Here is a 17892-nt window from a genome sequence, read left to right as displayed (position 1 = left end):
AAATCAGTATGTGAATCAAATGGACACTAGGACCCTGCAGAATCCATTCAACTGTGTGCAGCCACCTGTTTTCAGAAACAATGGGACTCAACACAATCTAGTCTAAAACTTTCACCATACTAGCAGGTAGGTCACTGGGAGCTAACTTATTTTGTTCTTGGTCTCTAGTGCCATTTGCTGCAAATAAAATGCACTTTAATCCCATTTTGTCGCCAAAATCTGTTATATATTGGGAGGAGCTTGTAAAGAAGAAGGCACCAAGATAGCCAGATCGCATGTTTAATGACATCATCGTACACTGGGCATGCTCATAACTTAGGAATACAATACACTATTTGTCTTCTACATATACGTGCTGCCCCTTGTCGATATCATCTGGAAATGTGACGTCAGGTTCCATAAGTGCACTGAAGACACTTGGCTCTATCTCACCACCACCTTTCTTCACCCCTGCAATGTGTTTTGTCACGCTCCTTTGGCCTACATCCAATATTGGATGAGCAGAAATATTCTCCAGAATGGGAAGACGAGCCATTGTCTTCAGTCTCTTCCACAAACGCTGTTCCCTGGCCACTGATTACATCCCTTTCCCTGACCATTATCTGGCGCTGAACCAGACCATTCACAACCTTGGTGTTTTTTGATCCCGAGATGGACTTCTGACCACATAGCTGTTCCATAACTAAGACTGCTTACTTCTTCCTCCATAATGTTACCCAGCCCGTACCTCAGCTTATCTGCTGCTGAAATCTTTATCTCTGCCTTTGTTACCTATAGACTTGTCCATTCCAATGCTCTCCTGGCCGGCCTCCCATCTTCCACTCTAGATAAGCTTGTGCTCATCCAAAATTCTGCTTAACTTGCATCAAGTCTCGTTCACTCATCACCTCCTGTGTTTGCTGACCTAGGTTGGCTCCTGGTCCAGCAATGCCTCAATTTTAAAATTCCCATCCTTGTTATCAAATCCCTCATGGCCTTGACCCTCCCTATCTTTGTAACTACCTGCAGTGCTACAAGCTTTTGAAATCTCTGTGGTCCTCCAATTCTGGCCTCCTGCGCATTTTCGATTTTAATCGCTCCACCATTAGCCGGCAAACTTTCGGCTGCCAAGGCCCTAGGCTCTGGAATTCTCTCCCTAAACCTCTCCACCTCTTTACCTCTTTGTCTTCCTCTAAGATGCTTCAACAACAACAGTTCATATTTATATAGTGCCTTTAATGTAATAAAATATCCCAAGGTGCTTTACAGGAGCATTATAAAACAGTATGCCAACCAGCCACAAAAGGAGATATTGGGTCAGATGATCAAAATCTTAGTCAAAGAGGTAGGTTTTAAGGAGTATCTTAAAGGAGGAAAGCAAGGCGGAGAGGTGTAGGGCCAGTATTCCAGAGCTTGCGGCCTAGGCAAGTGAAGACGCAATCACCAGTGGTGGAGTGATTAAAATCAGGGATGCACAAGAAGCCGGAATTAGATGAGCGCAGGTATCTCGGAGGGTTGTGGGGCTGGAGGATCTTCTTAAAACGTACCTCTTTGACCAAACTTTTAGTCATTATCCTGATATCTCCGTCTGTGACTCGGTGTCAAATCTGAATTAATAACAACATTCTTGTGAAGTGCCTCGGGTTGCTTTGCTTCATTCATGGCGCTATGTAAATGTGTTGTTTTTGTTATAATCCCAGAGCTGTCAGGTCCCTCAGAACCACGCTGCAACTCATTTGACTGATTTTGTATCCCTATCTGCTGCAGTTATGCTGGGAAGCTGGTGCACCTTTAGCAGAGAATCTGACCTGCTATCTTTACTAAATTGTTTCCAGTTCCTAAATGTTGCAACCATCCTTTCATATGTCTTTGCGGTATAGATTTACTGCCTGTTCCTATGGTATAATGTAGCTTGCATGGTTGTCTGAGGCAATACAATGTCAGCATCACAACTGAGGCATTGTTCCAAAAGACAGTTCTGGTGCTGTAAGAAGTGTCTGACTGAGAACATGATGGCTTTCAGAAAGTCCATTAATGAAACATTAAAATGTTTGATTGGCAGGTTGTGAAACTCAGTTGTGGTTCCCTTGTGAATATTGAGATTGAAAGACTTCCCTTGGGGCCAGGGGTGGGGATGTAAGTGATCACTTATTGAATCATTGATCAATCCAGAGGTCTCTGAGCAGTGGGTTAGGTTACATAATTCATAAATAATGTAACAAATTCATATGGCTCTGACATTTCCCACGAAACCTATCGGAATCAGCTGAAGCAATGAAGAACAGTCCTTATGTTTGAGATGCAATCATCTTTTAGTATGAAGTCAGTAAGGTTTCTACAACAGAGGACGTGTCTAGCCATCTTGTCTGTTTTTTTTGCTTTTTGACCAAATGTTTGTCTTGGTTGTAGCAAACAGTTGAGATTGAATGTGTACCGCATGCATTTTCCACATTTGTAAATTAGCCAAAAATCAATGGCTACGTGTTACATTTTAGTGTATTCAATAAAATAAATCAGAATTAAGTGCTTTGAACTGTAAACTGCACTGCCTGAATGGAGCTAACCCATGTTGTTACACAGTGTCTCATTTATGTGGCACTTCTGTGCAGAAAGATGCAGCTGAATAGGAATCTTGAAACAAAACGTCTGCCCCTTTTTTGAAAATGAATAAAAGCAGCATTTAAGACTGTAGCTAGGATTTTGTGTACTGAGAGCTTTGACAGTTTATAGCATCATTTATTGAAGTATTTTCATTTCACAAGTACAGTTCACCATTTTACTTATGAAATAATGTAATATTTTTATATTCACTTTTAATCTGTCTACTGCAGATGCTTTTCTTGGTTTGTTCGGCAGTTCTGTTCCATTTAGGTCTTCTGTTGGAGAATGGTTGCACAAATTATTTCCCTCAAGTGTAATAAACACTCAAGTGGAAATTTGTAATGAGAGGAATTTAGAAAAAATCTAATAATAATGTTAGAAAACACTGTTCTTGTTGTATTTTTTAAATTCATGGCACGCTGTCTACCAAGAGTACTAACCTCAGTGATTAAACATCAGACGACTGTAGCGTTTGAACTATTGCCCAATTACATCATCCTTTGCAGACTACTGCCTTTAAGATATAGGGACTTCTGTTGAGACCAATAATGCACTTAGTTGCAGGGCTAACTGATGATGTTTCAGCATTGCAGTCTGATGACTTTATTACACCCACGAGGCTATTCTAGTAACTTGAGAGCCAATATTGGTCTGTGTCCTTTTTCCTTTTTAAAAAAAAATTACTCCCTTTCTATATACCTGTTGGCTATATTCACCTCTCTGTTAATAAGTGAAGCACATCGTGGACAGCTGCTGACATAGTGAAAATAAAGAGAGAACTACCCTGTGGACAGTCACCTGTGGGTAAAATTGAAATTTATTTTGTCAATACAATGCATTACAGCTCATATCAGAAAAATATCTGTGCCAAAAAGTCTCTCTTGCCTCTTGTAAATGTATTAGAGCCCATAATGTTGGAGACCATGCCCCAGCATGGTACATAAAATTTAGTTGTACTGTCTGGCTAACTTTTAATGTTGCAAGTGCATTGCAGCTTGATATGAGAATACATCTTGGTAGTGAGGATCCTCCGCTATGGTTTAATCAGAAAATAAAAGATCTGATATTGTCACACTATTGCTGGGCGCCATTTTCCTATCGCCCTTGGTTTTCCCACCTTTGTGTGGTTTGGGACAGAGTAACAAGCCATCAGAGACTGTAGAAGTGGAGGAAATGAGAGTGTATGTTAGTGAGGAACTGGAGGGGATAGCGAGAGATTGGGAACTTGAAAGTATGCAAGAGACTGGAAAACCAGTGAGGAATGAAAGACAGGTGGCATGACTGAACATATGAGACTGGGTAGCAGGAGAGAGGGAGGAAGGGAAGGAAAAATCAAGGAATAAGAAATGTGGAGGAAAGTACTGCAGTCTGAATTAATTGAGGCCAGCTGTTTTATTTTTCTTTGTAGCTCTATGTAAACGTTTACCAGACCACTACTCATTTTATTGGACTGAATCCAGGAAATAATTAGTAGATTTCTAATCACCTACATAGTACCACATTTGATCATAAAAAGTAGAGCTGGCTGGGAGGAATAATGTAAACTGCTATTTTCCATTTTCATGTCTTGTTAAATTTAGTTTCTGTCTAATCAGGGACATGTTATGACATCTAACTTTGTCCTAGCTTCTAAAATCATATATGTTTGGCTCCTTTTGCAGTCAGGGCAGTTCTCCAAAAACATACTCGCTTCTAAATGAAGCCTTCTATCTAAAAATTAAAATTATGAATTCTTCATTCTATAACCTGAATTTTGAATGCTTCAAATGTGCGATTCAGCCAAAACAAGTACTAAAACCATGTCCAATTGATGGCCAATTCACCTGTATTATGAATTTTGAAAGTGTGGACATTGCTTGTGAATCTGATTTGCCAATTCATCTAAGGTTAAAGGGACCCAGCACTTATGCTGAAGAACTGGGCTCGCCTTGGGGTGAGGTATCTACTGGATGTAATACTTTGGCAATGTGCTTGGGATTTGAATGTTAATCCTTTGTTTGCTTTATCTTCACATTACTACGTGTGTTAAGAGTTAGTCTGGTAACTAGTTATTCAGTTATAGGTTATCTTCAATTATGATTTGAGTTAAATTTTGTTGGCAATTACTGTTGGCATGATATAGCTTATAGCCAATGGGAGAAGTGAATATTATATGTAGAGGAGGGTTGAATAGTCAATATGTTGCTTACAGTGTCTTTTGAATGTTCTGTGTTGCATACCTTCTTAATATTATGTTATCTTGCCATCTAATATTCTAGTCATCGATTTTTATCCCATTATGTCCCATATAAACACAACCTGCTTAATTGAAGTTGCTAGCATATGAGGAGTGCAGTGATTACACTGGAGAATGGGATTGACTCCTCTCTACCACCCTCCAACACGCCATAGAAATAGAAGGAAACCTTTCAACCTAACATGCCTGTGCTGCTTTTGCTGAAGTAATCCGAAACTGATCCCATTTCTCTGCGCTCCCCATAGCCATGTCTTCTTGTCTGCTTCCAATATTGATCCAATTTTCCCTTAAAATATGCAATGGTCTGTTCCTCAACCAATTCCTGTGGCAAAGCTTCATGCTTCAAAAACCCACTGCATAAAAATGTTCTCCAAACCTCTTTCTTCACTCTCCTAGTGATGATAACCCCTCATCACTGGCACCTCAACCAGAGGAAATGTTTTTCCCTATTTACTTTATCAAAACCCTGCATTAATCTTAAAAACTTCAACGAAATCTTTGTCTATTTCAGATGCTGCATTGGCCACTCTCCAATTCCATGCTGCAATTTGCATATTTAAGGGGGAATTAAAAAATTGTGGCCAAAGCCTTTGCTGTTTTCTCCTTCACTTCTATCAACAGCATAGGTGGACACTGTCAAAACCATTCTTGTATTCAACTTGAGTTTTTTTTTAAGTCAATTAATTTACTACAGTTATCCCTAACAGTTGTTCTATATGCTCCTGCTTTCTAATTCCCACCAAGATATGTAAAAAAAAAATGCAAAATGTTTCAGTTTTGCCATACCTGTATCCCCTGCAATTAGGCTCCTACTCATTCTTGAGTGGTCCTACCCTTTCCGACTATTTTCTTTTTTAAATGTGTATAAAAGCCTTGGTATTTCATTTTATATTATCTGTTAGTCTCTTTTCATGTGCTCTTTTAAGTATTATCCTAATTTTAATCTCTACCTTTCCATACAACTCTATTTGATGCAGAAACTTTTGCCTTATAGGAAGATATTTACTTTTATTCTATCCACCTTACATTTGAAGACTGCTGACCCTTTGACCTATTTGCTAACTTCTCTGCCAACTTTTTAGAGCTAGATCCCTTCAGTTCTTGCTGAACTTTTCCTTTTTCCAGTCCAGCTCCGTTTATTTTTAATCCATTCTTTTCTATCCTAACATTGAACCTAACTATCTTGTCGCAATTTCCTTGCGCGGTCTTGTATAATATCTTGAGTATTCAAGTAGTACTTGCAGCCCGTGAGAACTGAATTTTGTCGTTGTCTTCTGTCACCTCAAGCATGACTGCAAAGGGGGGTAAGTAGGAGGATGAGGCACTGAGTTTGGTGCCCGATGCAGGTGGCCCCTGCATTCTGACTCGTAGGAGATCTGTAAATTCTTTGCTTTCCTCGCTCCCCTTGTTGGTTAGTAGAAAAATTTGCACTTATTGTCGAATCGTTTGCGTAAGTTATAAAAATGGTCTTTTTGCATCCTTAAGGCATAGTTGAATGTAATGGGGAAGAAAAGGTTTGACGTCAAGAAATTGGGTATTATCATTGCGTAGGTGCCCTTTCCCTGGATCAACCCGGGACCCTGTGCAATTGCACAGTCCTAATGCTATCCCTGGGTACTGGAGGAGAAGGGACCATTTACTATGTTGGCTTGTATAATGGGGTCAGGAAGGGAGGATGGGTGATCAGTGGTGCAATGGGAATGCATAGGTGGTAAAGGGAGCAAGAAGTGAGTCTCATGGGCAAGATGAGCTTTGAAAAAGCATGAAGAGAGATGGGAGAAAGGCACTGATTTAGGGCTTTAGTGGGGATGGGCAGAGTTGGCTTAGTGGGCGAGGAGGTAGGGAAGGAACAGCCGCAGCTGAACGGATTGACGGATTGTCTCAATCCTGATGAAGTCCATGATCACATTGTAGATGGAAGCAGATCCAAGGAGAAGATTGAGAGTGCAGAAAAGAATCTGGGTTCATGTTAGCTCACCAGGTTGATCTTGGAGTAGTGTGCGGCTTTAGCAGAGGAGAGTGTGGTCGGGTGCATGATTGCCATTCTGTTACCCCTGCTGAAAGGTAAGTCTGTGTAGGTGTTGCTTGGGAATTAATCAAGCTCTGCTGTAAAGCTTTTATAGTCATACAGCTCACAGATTGCTGATTAAATTCACACCTAAGAGCAGCTACTTAGGTAAGGTACTGGAGGTCTGCTATTACCCATGGAATTGCATCCAGTATTGGGGAGAAAAATGAATAAAATTGAGGAAGAAGAGAAACTGCTGTTTACATATAATTTTATACCACACCACCACCCCTCCCCCCACCCCCCCCCACCACCAGTAGCACCTCGCTTATTTTTAATCACTGTTCTCCTGCCAGAACAAGCCACAATTAAACTTGCATTATGTGAAATTGGAGGAATAAAAAATTAGTTAAAAATTGAAGTACTTCAGTTAGTATTTTGTTCCTGGACTCTTCATATTCTTCTCAGAATAATAGATAAAATACAAAAGTAGAACTAGATTGTAATAATTGATTTCCCCCTATTCCCTAGCATTCATTTCAAAACACAAGGTCTTAATATTATGCACCTGAGGGAGGAGTTCATTATAAATGCTTTTTGTCAGTCGGATTTTTTTTGCTTGCTCTTCAGTTTCTTCTGTTCTTTTAGTTTTCTCTTTCAATATTTTTGCTTTCCTTTGGCTGTTTTCTCTCCTCTTGAAGTCTATATTGTTTCTCAGGCTATCTGGAGGTTTAATTTCCTTATCTGAGAAACAGAATGAACTGAAACTTTTGGCCAGTTTGATTGCCATGAGGAGCAGAGGCTGGATAAACAATAGTGTATTTTTTTAAAAATCTGGAATAAAATTCTGAACCTCTTTAAAGTGATTCAATAGCAGTAATAAGCATGTGATCCTGCAGGGATTGTAATTGAGGATAGGCAAGCTTGACTGGAGCACTCACCCTGCAATTTTGTCATTCAATCAGGCTGTCTTTCCTCAATTATGATCCCTGCAGAGATTAGTGTGCAGCTTTAGCAGAGGAGAGTGTAGCCTGGTGCTTGATTGTCATACTGCCAAAACTTAGCTTGTACTCCCACTTGTCTGTAGAATCAAACAAAGTTGTGGCACATAAAGAGGCCACTTGGCCCATCATGGTTGCGCCGGCCGAAAAACGAGCCACCCTGCCTAATCCCACGTTCCAGCATTTGGTCCATAGCCCTCCAGGTTACGGCACTTGAGGTGCATATCCAGACGCCTTTTAAATGAGTTGAGGGTTTCTGCCTCTGCTACCCTTTTGGGCAGTGAGTTCTAGACCCCCACAACCCTCTAGGTGAAAAACGTTTTCCTCATCTCCCCTCTAATCTTTTTACCAATCACTTTAAATATATGCCCCCTAGTCACTGACCTCTCTGCTAAGGTAAATAGGCCCTTCACATCCACTCTATCAAGGACCCTCACAATTTTGTACATTTCAATCAAATCTGTCCTCAGCTTTCTCTGTTCCAAGGAGAACAACCCCAGCCTATCCAATCTTTCCTCATAGCTGCTTTTTTCGAGTCCCGGCAACATCCTTGTAAATCTCCTCTGTACCCTTTCTAGTGCAATTACATCATTTCTGTAATGAGGTGACCAGAACTTTTAAAAAAAAGTTATATTAATTTTACTTCAATATAATTAACCCTTCCGAGAGAAGCGGGGACGTTTATAATGGATGGAGTCAACATGAAGCTACAAATTATTCAGAGAGACCATTTTATTGTTTGATAATCCTGTGCATGGTAGCTTCCAAGGTTTGAAGGTTAAATATGTAAAGCAGTCATGAAGAAAAAATGACAATCAATAAAGTTTTTGAAATGTTAAAAGATTTTCAGAAGGAGGAATTGAACTGTACTCTATTTAAAAATCCATTTGCTTGGTTCTGGTGCATTCCAAAGGAGTGTCCTTAATGGTGTTGGCATTTAAAGGTCAAGAAAAATTTAGATGGTTTACTAAATGCATTTGATAATAGGCAGGGCAGTGACGCTGCCCATTAGTCACTGATGATTAGCGCATCGATGTACTGTGCATGCCTTTGTTACCTCTAGACATGACTATTCTGACGCACTCCTGGCCAGCCTCCCACATTCTACCCTCTGTAAACTGAGGTCATCCAAAACTTGCCCTCACTTGCGCCAAGTTCCATTCATCCATCACCACCCCCCCCAACCATCCTCGCCTGACCTATATTGGCTCCTGGTTAAGCAACAATTTGATTTTCAAATTCACATCCTTATTTTCAAATTCTTCCGTGACCTCGTCTCTCCCTCTCAGTAATCTCCTCCAGTTGTACAACACTCTGAGATATCTATGCTCCTCCAATTCTGGCCTCCTGTGCATCACCAATTTTAATCACTCCACCATTGACGTCCCTGTTCAAGAAGGGAGGGAGACAAAAGGCAGGAAACTATAGGCCAGTCAGCCGAACATCGGTCGTTGGGAAAATGCTGGAGTCCATTATTAAGGAAGAAAAAGCAGGACATTTAGAAAAGCTTAACGCAATCAAACAGAGTCAACATGGTTTTGTGAAAGGGAATTCACGTTTGACAAATTTGCTAGAGTTCTTTGGGGATATAACAAGCAGTGTTGATAAAGGGGAACCGGTAAATGTAGTGTATTTGGATATCCAGAAGGCATTCGATAAGGTGCCACATAAAAGATTATTGCACAAGATAGGAGTTCATGGTATTGGGGGTAATGTATTAGCATGGATTGAGGGTTGGTTAACACACACGAGACAGACAGTTGGGAATAATGGATCTTTTTCAGTTTGGAAATACGTAACTAGTGGAGTGCCGCAAGGATCAGTCATAGGGCCTCGATTATTTACTATCTGTATTAATGACTTGGAGGAGAGGGCAGAGTGTAATATATCCAAATTTGCTGACAATACAAAAATAGCTGGGAGGGCATGTTGTGATGAGGTCATAATGAATCTGCAAGGGGATATAGATAGGTTGAGTGAGTGGGCAAAAACTTGGCAGATGGAGTTTAATGTAGGAAAGTGTGAGGTCATGCACTTTGGTAGGAAGAATCAAAAGGCAAACTCTTATTTAAATGGAGAGAGACTCCAAAAAAGTGCAGCCCAGAGGGATCTGGGTGTTCTTGTGCATGAAACACAAAAAGTTAGCATGCAGGTGCAGCAAGTAATTAAGAAGGCAAATGGAATTTTGGCCTTTATTGCTTGGGGGTTGGAGTTTAAAAATAGGGAAGTCTTGATAAAACCATACAGGGTGTTGGTGAGGCCACACCTGGAGTAGTGTGTACAGTTTTGGTCCCCGTATTTAAGAAAGGATATACTGGCATTGGAGGCAGTTCAAAAGAGATTCACTCGGCTGATTCCTGGGACGAAGGGGTTGACTTATCAAGAGCAGCTAACCAGGTTAGGCCTTTATTCATTAGAATTTAGAAGAACGAGGGGTGATCTTATTGAAACGTACAAGATTCTGAGGGGGCTTGACAGGGTAAATGTTGAAAAGATGTTTCCATTAGTGGGTGAATCTCAAACTCGGGGACATAGTTACAGAATAAGGGGATACTCATTTAAAACTGAGATGTGAAGGTATTTCTTCTCTGAGGGTAGAGAATGTCTGGAATTCTCTATCCCAGATTGTGGAGGCTGGATCACTAAGTATTTATAGAGGAGGTAGATAGATTTTGAAATATCGGGGAGTTGAGGGCTATGAGGAGCTAGCACGAAAGAGGAGTTGAGGTCTGGGGCAGATCAACTATGATCTTGCTGAATGCGGGGCAGGCTTGAGGCAAAGGCCTGCTACCCTACCTGAATCCGACAGGACCCAACGATGTGTCTGGTTCTGGTCGGATCGCTCTTCCGGGTCCGGCTTTCGGGCTCTGGTCGGGTCGGGCCAGGTCCGGGTTGGACAAACACAGCTAGAATTGCATTTTGCTCTGCCGGTAAGCGTCAAAAGTTGAAAAGCCTACCTGAGCTGAGAGTCTGGGGTGTCAAGGCAGGAAACTGAGTCTGCACAGTGAGTGTCTCTATGGCGTCATCACGCTCATGCTGCAGCTTCCTGCAGCCTGGGAGTCGGAAGGTAAAGTGAACATTCCGGTGGTCGGCTCGGGCTCGGGTTGGGTCGGGCGCGAGAAAAATGGAGGGACTCGGGCTGGGTCGGGTTCGGGTCCGATGTGGTTCTGTCTGTTTCGGGTCGGGTTTTTTTTCATGACCTGAGCAGGCCTTTAGCTTGAGGGGCCAAATGGCCTACTCCTGCTCCTGTTTCTTATGTTCTTATGCCTTCAGCCGCCAAGGCCCTAAGCTCTGGAATAGCCTCCCTATACCTCTGTACCTCTCTTTTCTCCTTTTAAGTCGCTCCTTAAAAACCTACCTCTAATCAGCTTTTGGTCATCTGGCCTAATATCTGCTCGTGTGGCTCGGTGTTAAATTTTGTTTGATAATGCTTCTGTGAAGTGCTTTAGGATGCTTTACTACATTAAAGATGCTATATAAATATAAGTTGTTGCAGATTGACAGTACAGTAAGCTACAGGTGTCTAAACTAGGGCCGATTGAAGAAAATCAGTAGGTAAGACAAACCTGTTTGTGTTTCTTGAAACAGAAACTGTAAAGGCAGCATTAGCAGGAACCTTGCAACGGCGTTGCTTCCTTGGAGCTTTGTTAGGCAGTGGTGCGCAAGATGAAAGGTCTGGGAGACTAGGGAAACTAACTGCCAGAATAGTGGTATCACAAACAGTGGAGTAAGATGCACACTTCTATGACATTCCCCCAGAACGCAGCTGAGCTGGGAGACGTGACGTATAGCTCTTTGGGCAAGGTGCTGTGCCCCACCAAGATTGCTGGCTTTGGATGGAAAATGGCGAGGGCTTCTGGGAGAGAATATGTGAAAGTAGTAGGAAATCTGCTTTGAAATCTAACAAAACTCAAGTTCAAATTTGAACTTCATGGAGGTGGCTTACATCTTGGGATGCACAATATGTTAGGTCGGCTGCATTTTTAAAACAAGTTGTCAGTCAGCCTACAGGTATATCTGATCAAAAAAAAAGGCTGGTTATAGGATAAGGACACTGTGTATTCACAGCTGGGATCTTGAGATTTGAATCCAGTCCTGACATATGAGATGAATACTAAGTTGTCTTTCTCTTTTGACTACTGTTAAGGATCTAAAGTGGATTCAATGGCAATTTTAACCCAGATGTTTAAATGTTTGGATAATTTAGGACAAAATAATTGTTAGTTCAGAGGCATAAGAAAAGCTGTGTAGGAAAATGTCAATATTACAAAGATACAGTATGGATACTCTTGAGGATGGGGTTACAAAACATCACTGAGACCATCTAATTCATGCTACCCCAAACTGAGTGCTTTCTTGTTGGCGGTGCAGAAAATTGCACCATTTACGCGGCTTCAGTTAAAATTGAAAGACTAATTGGTATCTCAATAGTCAGTGTAATATATAGGAGAAACCTCAAAATTTTAGCAAACTTTTAGGGTTTCAGTTTTTGCCCCAATAGTCGAATCTGGAGAATTCTGTCTGACGTTTCTATAATTTTGAGATGTCTTGTGTCCATGGGAAAGGCTCTGATGATCTGAGAGGCTTGGGGCTGGGTTTTACCTTAGGCGGACAGGAATTCGCCACCGACATAAAAGTCGGTGGCAAACCCCATTCCGCCTAGCCCGAGGATCCGTCCCGCATTTTACGAGTCCCCAGGCTTTAATTGGCCTGAGGAGAGACTTCCACCCGCTTGAGGGAGGAAGTCCCGCCTCAGTGAGCTGCCAGCCAATCAGCTGGCCGGCAGCTCTTGGTCCTAGCAGCGCCACCGGGAGCGGTGGCCACTGCTGGGACTGTGGCCCAGACAACGACATGGAGCCAGGAGGGAAGGTAAGTTGGGCATGCCTCGCTAGTGAGATCGGTCATGCCCCGCTGAGGCTACGGTGGTCATTTGGGGTGAGGGGGAGGGGCGTCTTGGGTCCAGTGCGGGGGTTGGGAGGTGGGTACGGCCCTCAATCAGGCACGCTGTGCCCGACTGCCATGGCCGTCCCCCCGCCCCGGCGCGCGGAAAGGCCGGCAGCGATCACTGGGTGGCCTTGCACGTCCCCACCACGCCCGCTTGCGGAGGTGGACGAGGGCCCTTAAGTGGCCTTGATTGGCCTCGGGCGGGCGGGCCGTTTTTTCTCTTCCCCCCCCCCACCCAACAGCTGTAAAGTTGACTGGAAGTGGGAGTGGGACGGGTACGCCTCCCGGAGTCTCCCACTCAATTTTATGCCGCCACCATCCGACCCGCTGGGGCAGTGTAAAATTCAGCCCTTGGTGTTATCACTGTAACAAAATGGAAGGATCTAAGTAATGTGTTGCAGAAGAAGATTTTCTTAAGAGAAACAGAGAATTTGGCCTATTTTTAATGAGTTAATAGAATAAATGTACTTTTGATCAAAAACTGATCCATAAGATGTTAAAATGCAGCCTGTATTTAACTTACTTTAAAATTGCACAATAAAGCAACATACTTAGATTGTTTTTTATATTTTGAAATGAAAAAAATCTCCTTTTATTTTTTATTTTGAGATGCAATTAAGAATTCTATTTAAAGCCTACCTCCAAGCCTTTGTACTCTTGCCTCAGAGTCAGAAGGTTGTGAGTTCAAGTCCCACTTCAGAGACTAGAGCACGTGAACGTAGAAACCTACAGCATAGAAGGAGGCCATTCAATTCACTGTGCCTGTGCTGGCTCTTTGAAAGAGCATTTGTGCTTCGTCCCACATTCCCCGCTATATAAAAGATCCCAAGACATTATTTAACGAAGAGCAGGGGCATTCTCCCCCAGTGTCCTGGTCAATATCCATCCCTCAACCAACCTCGCCTTCCAAAAAAAAAAAAATGATCATTGCTGTTTGTGAACCTTGCTTTGCAGTAATTGGTTCTTGCATTTCCCAACATTACAACAGTGGCCACACTTTAAAAGTATTTCATTAGCTGTAAATCGCTTTGGGACATCCTGAGGTTGTGAAAGACATTATATAAATGTCATATTTCTTTATCTTCAGTTTTTAACCTGGTTAAAGATTGATCTATGCATTTTGTTATTTTAGTTGAATACTGAAGTCATAGTTATATAAAACCTGTTTGAGCTGTTTCTTATTTTGTTTATATAAACAGTGGATATCAGAGTCAAAAAGTGGTGACTTTGGTTTTACGTAAAATCTAACCATTTTTTTGTTCTGTATTTAGGGTGACCAAAGAAGTGGATGCTGCTTCCAAAGAAGCTAAAATCTTTTTGCAAAACCAGAATGAAGGTCAGGCAAAGGATTCTCCAGCAGTACCAGCGACCGTGGAAACAGGTGCTCCTACAGGCTCAGGGTAAGTACTGATTTCCATGAGTCGCACAGGGTTAGAAGTTGGCTTCTCTGGATGCCAGTCAAAGCAGATCATAAATATAAATGTATTTTGGAGGGCTTGAGGGGCTGAATGGCCTACTCTTGCTCCTATTTCCTATGTAGTCATTGTTCATTTAGCCACTTATCTTTTTATATATAACTCATAGGAAACTGGAGACCTAATAATGCATCAACATTTGTGGCCAAACTCCATCCAGCTTGGCCTGGGTTGGTTGTACTTGTACTACTGCATTTCCAAAATCGTTTTAAATTCAGTTCTGCCAATGTGCTTTTGTGATGTCTCCAAACTACTGTCTCTGTAAAAATGAACTTTAGATTTAGGTGTAAGTGGGCTGATGCAAGTTCTTTTCTTGAATTCATGATTTCTAAATTGGATCTCTTCTCTGAAGGCAATGTTCAGATTAGTATTTGGACACACAGATTGTGTCCAGAGTCTCTCAGCTCTATGTGGTTTCAAGTTACTTAGGGGGAAAAAAATGGTTGAAATCTTTGTCCACGCTGACACAGCATAGATATTGAAGAGGAAACTGTACCTGGCAGCTTTGAAGTGGATGGTTACATGAAATGTTAACTGTGGAGTTAAATCCATATCAAATTCACTGGAGAATTGAAGTCTACTGGAAGCAGAGATTGTAAGGATCTGAAGCAGCTATGTCTGACGGATCGTTTTTTAACAGGAATCTTGGTGCTATTGTTTCACCATTTTTTGCCAATGATAAAAGTGTTCTTAACATTTTTAGTTTTTTTTTGCCTTGTCTAGAAAACTTTGTTCCGAAACCTTCACATTTAATTCATTAAATACACAGCAATATGAAAATGTGAATACATGAACCATTTAACTGCAGTGAGATGGGAGAGTGACAAAATCTATTTAGGACTAGTTGTACTTTAAGGCAGAATCATTTTCAGATTTGCTTGTCATTGTCATTTATATAAGAAATGGTCAAGAAAATGAAATGGCATGCTCAGGGTTTTTTTCCTGCATGTTTTCACCTTCTGTTGAATTTTTGGGACTTTTCCTGCAGACATGTATGTGTTACTTTTGAGATATGCAAGCTATATGTATTTAGAAACTCTGCCATTCTTCAGGGAAATGTTTGCAGCTGCAGATTTCCAAAGGTACAATTGGACAATCTGAATCTGGAAGGGCCTTGCAAAGAAAATGCTGTTTCTCTTTATCCCTTTCATGTGTGGGAACAATTTTGTCAGGTTCTGACAGGGCAGCAGAGGAAGAGTCAGGGTGCTGTACTTTATTCTTTAAAAAGTACTGACTGGAGAAGAAAATCTGGATCCTGATTATGAATTGGTACAGCCAGCCTAAATTCTGGTGGCCTCTAAAAATATGAAGTTGTATTGAGCACTAGCTACATCAGTGGTGCAAAAACTAAATTCCATTGCTTTGCTGCTGCTGGTCAGTGTCATTTTGAACAGAAGAACATAAAAGGAAGGGCACGGTCGCATACTGATTATGTTACGAGACCAGTAATCCAGAGGCCTAGACTAATGAATCAGACATGTGTTCAAATTCACCACGGAATATATTTAAATTAAGTTAATTCAGTAAATCTGGAATAAAAGCTAGTACCAGCAATGGTGACTATGTAACTACTGGATTGTTGTAAAACCCCAACCGGTTCATCAGTGTCCCTTTTTTAATGAAGGAAATCTGCAGTCCTTACCCGGTCAGACCCATAAATGACTTCAGATGCCCAGAAACGTGGTTGACTCTTAACTGCCCTCTGAAATGGCCTAGCAAACCACTCTGTTGTCAAGAGGTGGCTCACCACCACCTTCTGAAAGGCAATTAGGGATGGGTAATAAATGCTGGCGGTGTCAGCATGCTCACATCCCTTGAATTAATTTTTTTTTTAATCTAGCAGAAGGAGGCCCTTCAAGCCTGCACTTCAATAAGATCATGGCGGATCATCTACCTCAACTCCACTTTCTCATTGTATCCCCATATCCCTCAATTCCCTTAGGGTCCAAAAAGCTATCGATTTCAGTCTTGAATATACTCATTGAGCATCCACAGCTCTCTGGGATAAAGAATTCCAAAGATTTGGCAATTCCTCCTCTTAAATGGTTGAAGCCTTATTCTGACAGCTAATTCTAGATTCACCAGCTAGGGCAAACAGTCTCTCAGCATCTATCCTGTTGAGCACTCCAAGAATTTTATACGTTTCATTCAGATCGCCTCTCATTCTTCTGAACATTAGAGAATATAGGCCCATTCTACTCAATCCCTCAATTTTAGTTAGACCTTTAATCAGGATTTGAGTTTTCTTCATTGCCTGACTTCCTGTCAGGGCCCTGCAAAATAACATGTAGCGCCATAGTTATATCTCACTTTAATTGCTGGTTGCCAAGACACAAACAAGAAAATTGAGCATTGGGTTCAATCTAGTGAAGAGCCATGGTGCTGATCCCCAGTGTCCAAAGTTTGGCTTAGAAGGAAGGACTGGAGAAATCTAAACTGGGGAGGCTGAGCAGTGATCTCGGCTACTGCTGCTCCTCCCCTCCCCCTCCCATGAGTTAGAGATTGTAAAGTTTGAACTTGGCAGCATTGAATGGTGGAGCAGGCTTGAGGGGCCATATGATTGTCTCCTCCTATTTCTTATGCTCTTATGGCAGCTCACTCTGACAGAACAGCTAAGATGGCAAGTGCAGCCTATTCACTGGTGTGAATCTACCACTTGTCATGATATGTTACCTTAAAACGTGAATATCATTAACAAATGTCAGTTGTACTATGAAGATGATATGGTGGTGTTTAATAGAAGAAAACAAAGTCAGGAAATTGAAGACTGAGGTTCAAAAAGGGAAACACTATACTGTAAAAGAAAGAAGTTCCACACAAACCAATAAAAATACATGTCCCTTCAAACTTATGGAGGGGTATGATCTGGCTCACGATTCATAAAGCTACCAGAACTTAGTGCCTTCTTAAGGTTCATTAGATTTGCTTTGTTTGGAATGGCATGGTCATTCTAGAAAGCAAGTCAGGTAATGGCAGTGTTTTTACATAAATTAAACAACATAGCTGTGCAGCTCACTTATGTTGAGCAATAGAAAAATTTTGTTCCAACAGCTGAAGATAGTTTACTAAGTACTAAACAACATGACCTATTTTCTTTTTAAAAATGACACAGCTTTTTTATTTCTAGTATATATTTGTGAGAAATGAGGTAAAACTTACAGAATGACAGATGATGACCTGAAGCATTCTATAATATAGTAGCTCTGACCTGAAGGTGTTTGTGTTGTCATGAAAACCCGACATGCCACATGGGAAATATTAATTTCATCAGTTAGAACCTTGCCTGAGACTTTTACTGGAAATTGTTACAAACAACTTTTAAAAAGAAAAGCTAACAGCCAAGATGGCCACTGCAATTTACATATGAATCATCAACAGAGTAGACTGGAGACAATGTGACTGACTCAACCTAGCCAGAACAATGGGGTGCTCTCTGTTTAAATTACCTGAAATGGCTTTATCAACACGGTCATCAGGAGCCATTGACACCCATTGACTTTGAAAGAGCCTTGAATGTCGGAGAACATTCCAGAAGGACCTCATTAAAACACAGAAGTTTGGGAATGTCATAACTGCTGTGCAGCTCTGGAGAGACTAAGCTTTGTCACTCAGAGAGAACAGTAACTGAAAGCCATCAAGGAGGCCTCT

At 41.4% G+C, this 17892-nt stretch overlaps 1 protein-coding gene across 1 annotated transcript in view; it reads left to right on the top strand.

Moving 5' to 3' along the window:
- The window catches only part of cfdp1 (craniofacial development protein 1), a 270776-nt gene that overhangs the window by 60860 nt on the left and 192024 nt on the right, over positions 1-17892 (top strand). Inside the window, exon 5 of the mRNA XM_068049505.1 lies at positions 14041-14169. Coding sequence (XP_067905606.1) covers positions 14041-14169 — 129 coding nt within the window. The remainder of the gene's footprint in view (positions 1-14040; positions 14170-17892) is intronic.

The sequence above is a fragment of the Heterodontus francisci genome, chromosome 17 (genome assembly GCF_036365525.1).
Source record: "Heterodontus francisci isolate sHetFra1 chromosome 17, sHetFra1.hap1, whole genome shotgun sequence".
Taxonomy (NCBI): Eukaryota; Metazoa; Chordata; class Chondrichthyes; order Heterodontiformes; family Heterodontidae; genus Heterodontus; species Heterodontus francisci.
The sequence above is the reverse complement of the archived record's forward strand: the minus strand, read 5'-3'. Positions and strand labels throughout refer to the sequence as shown.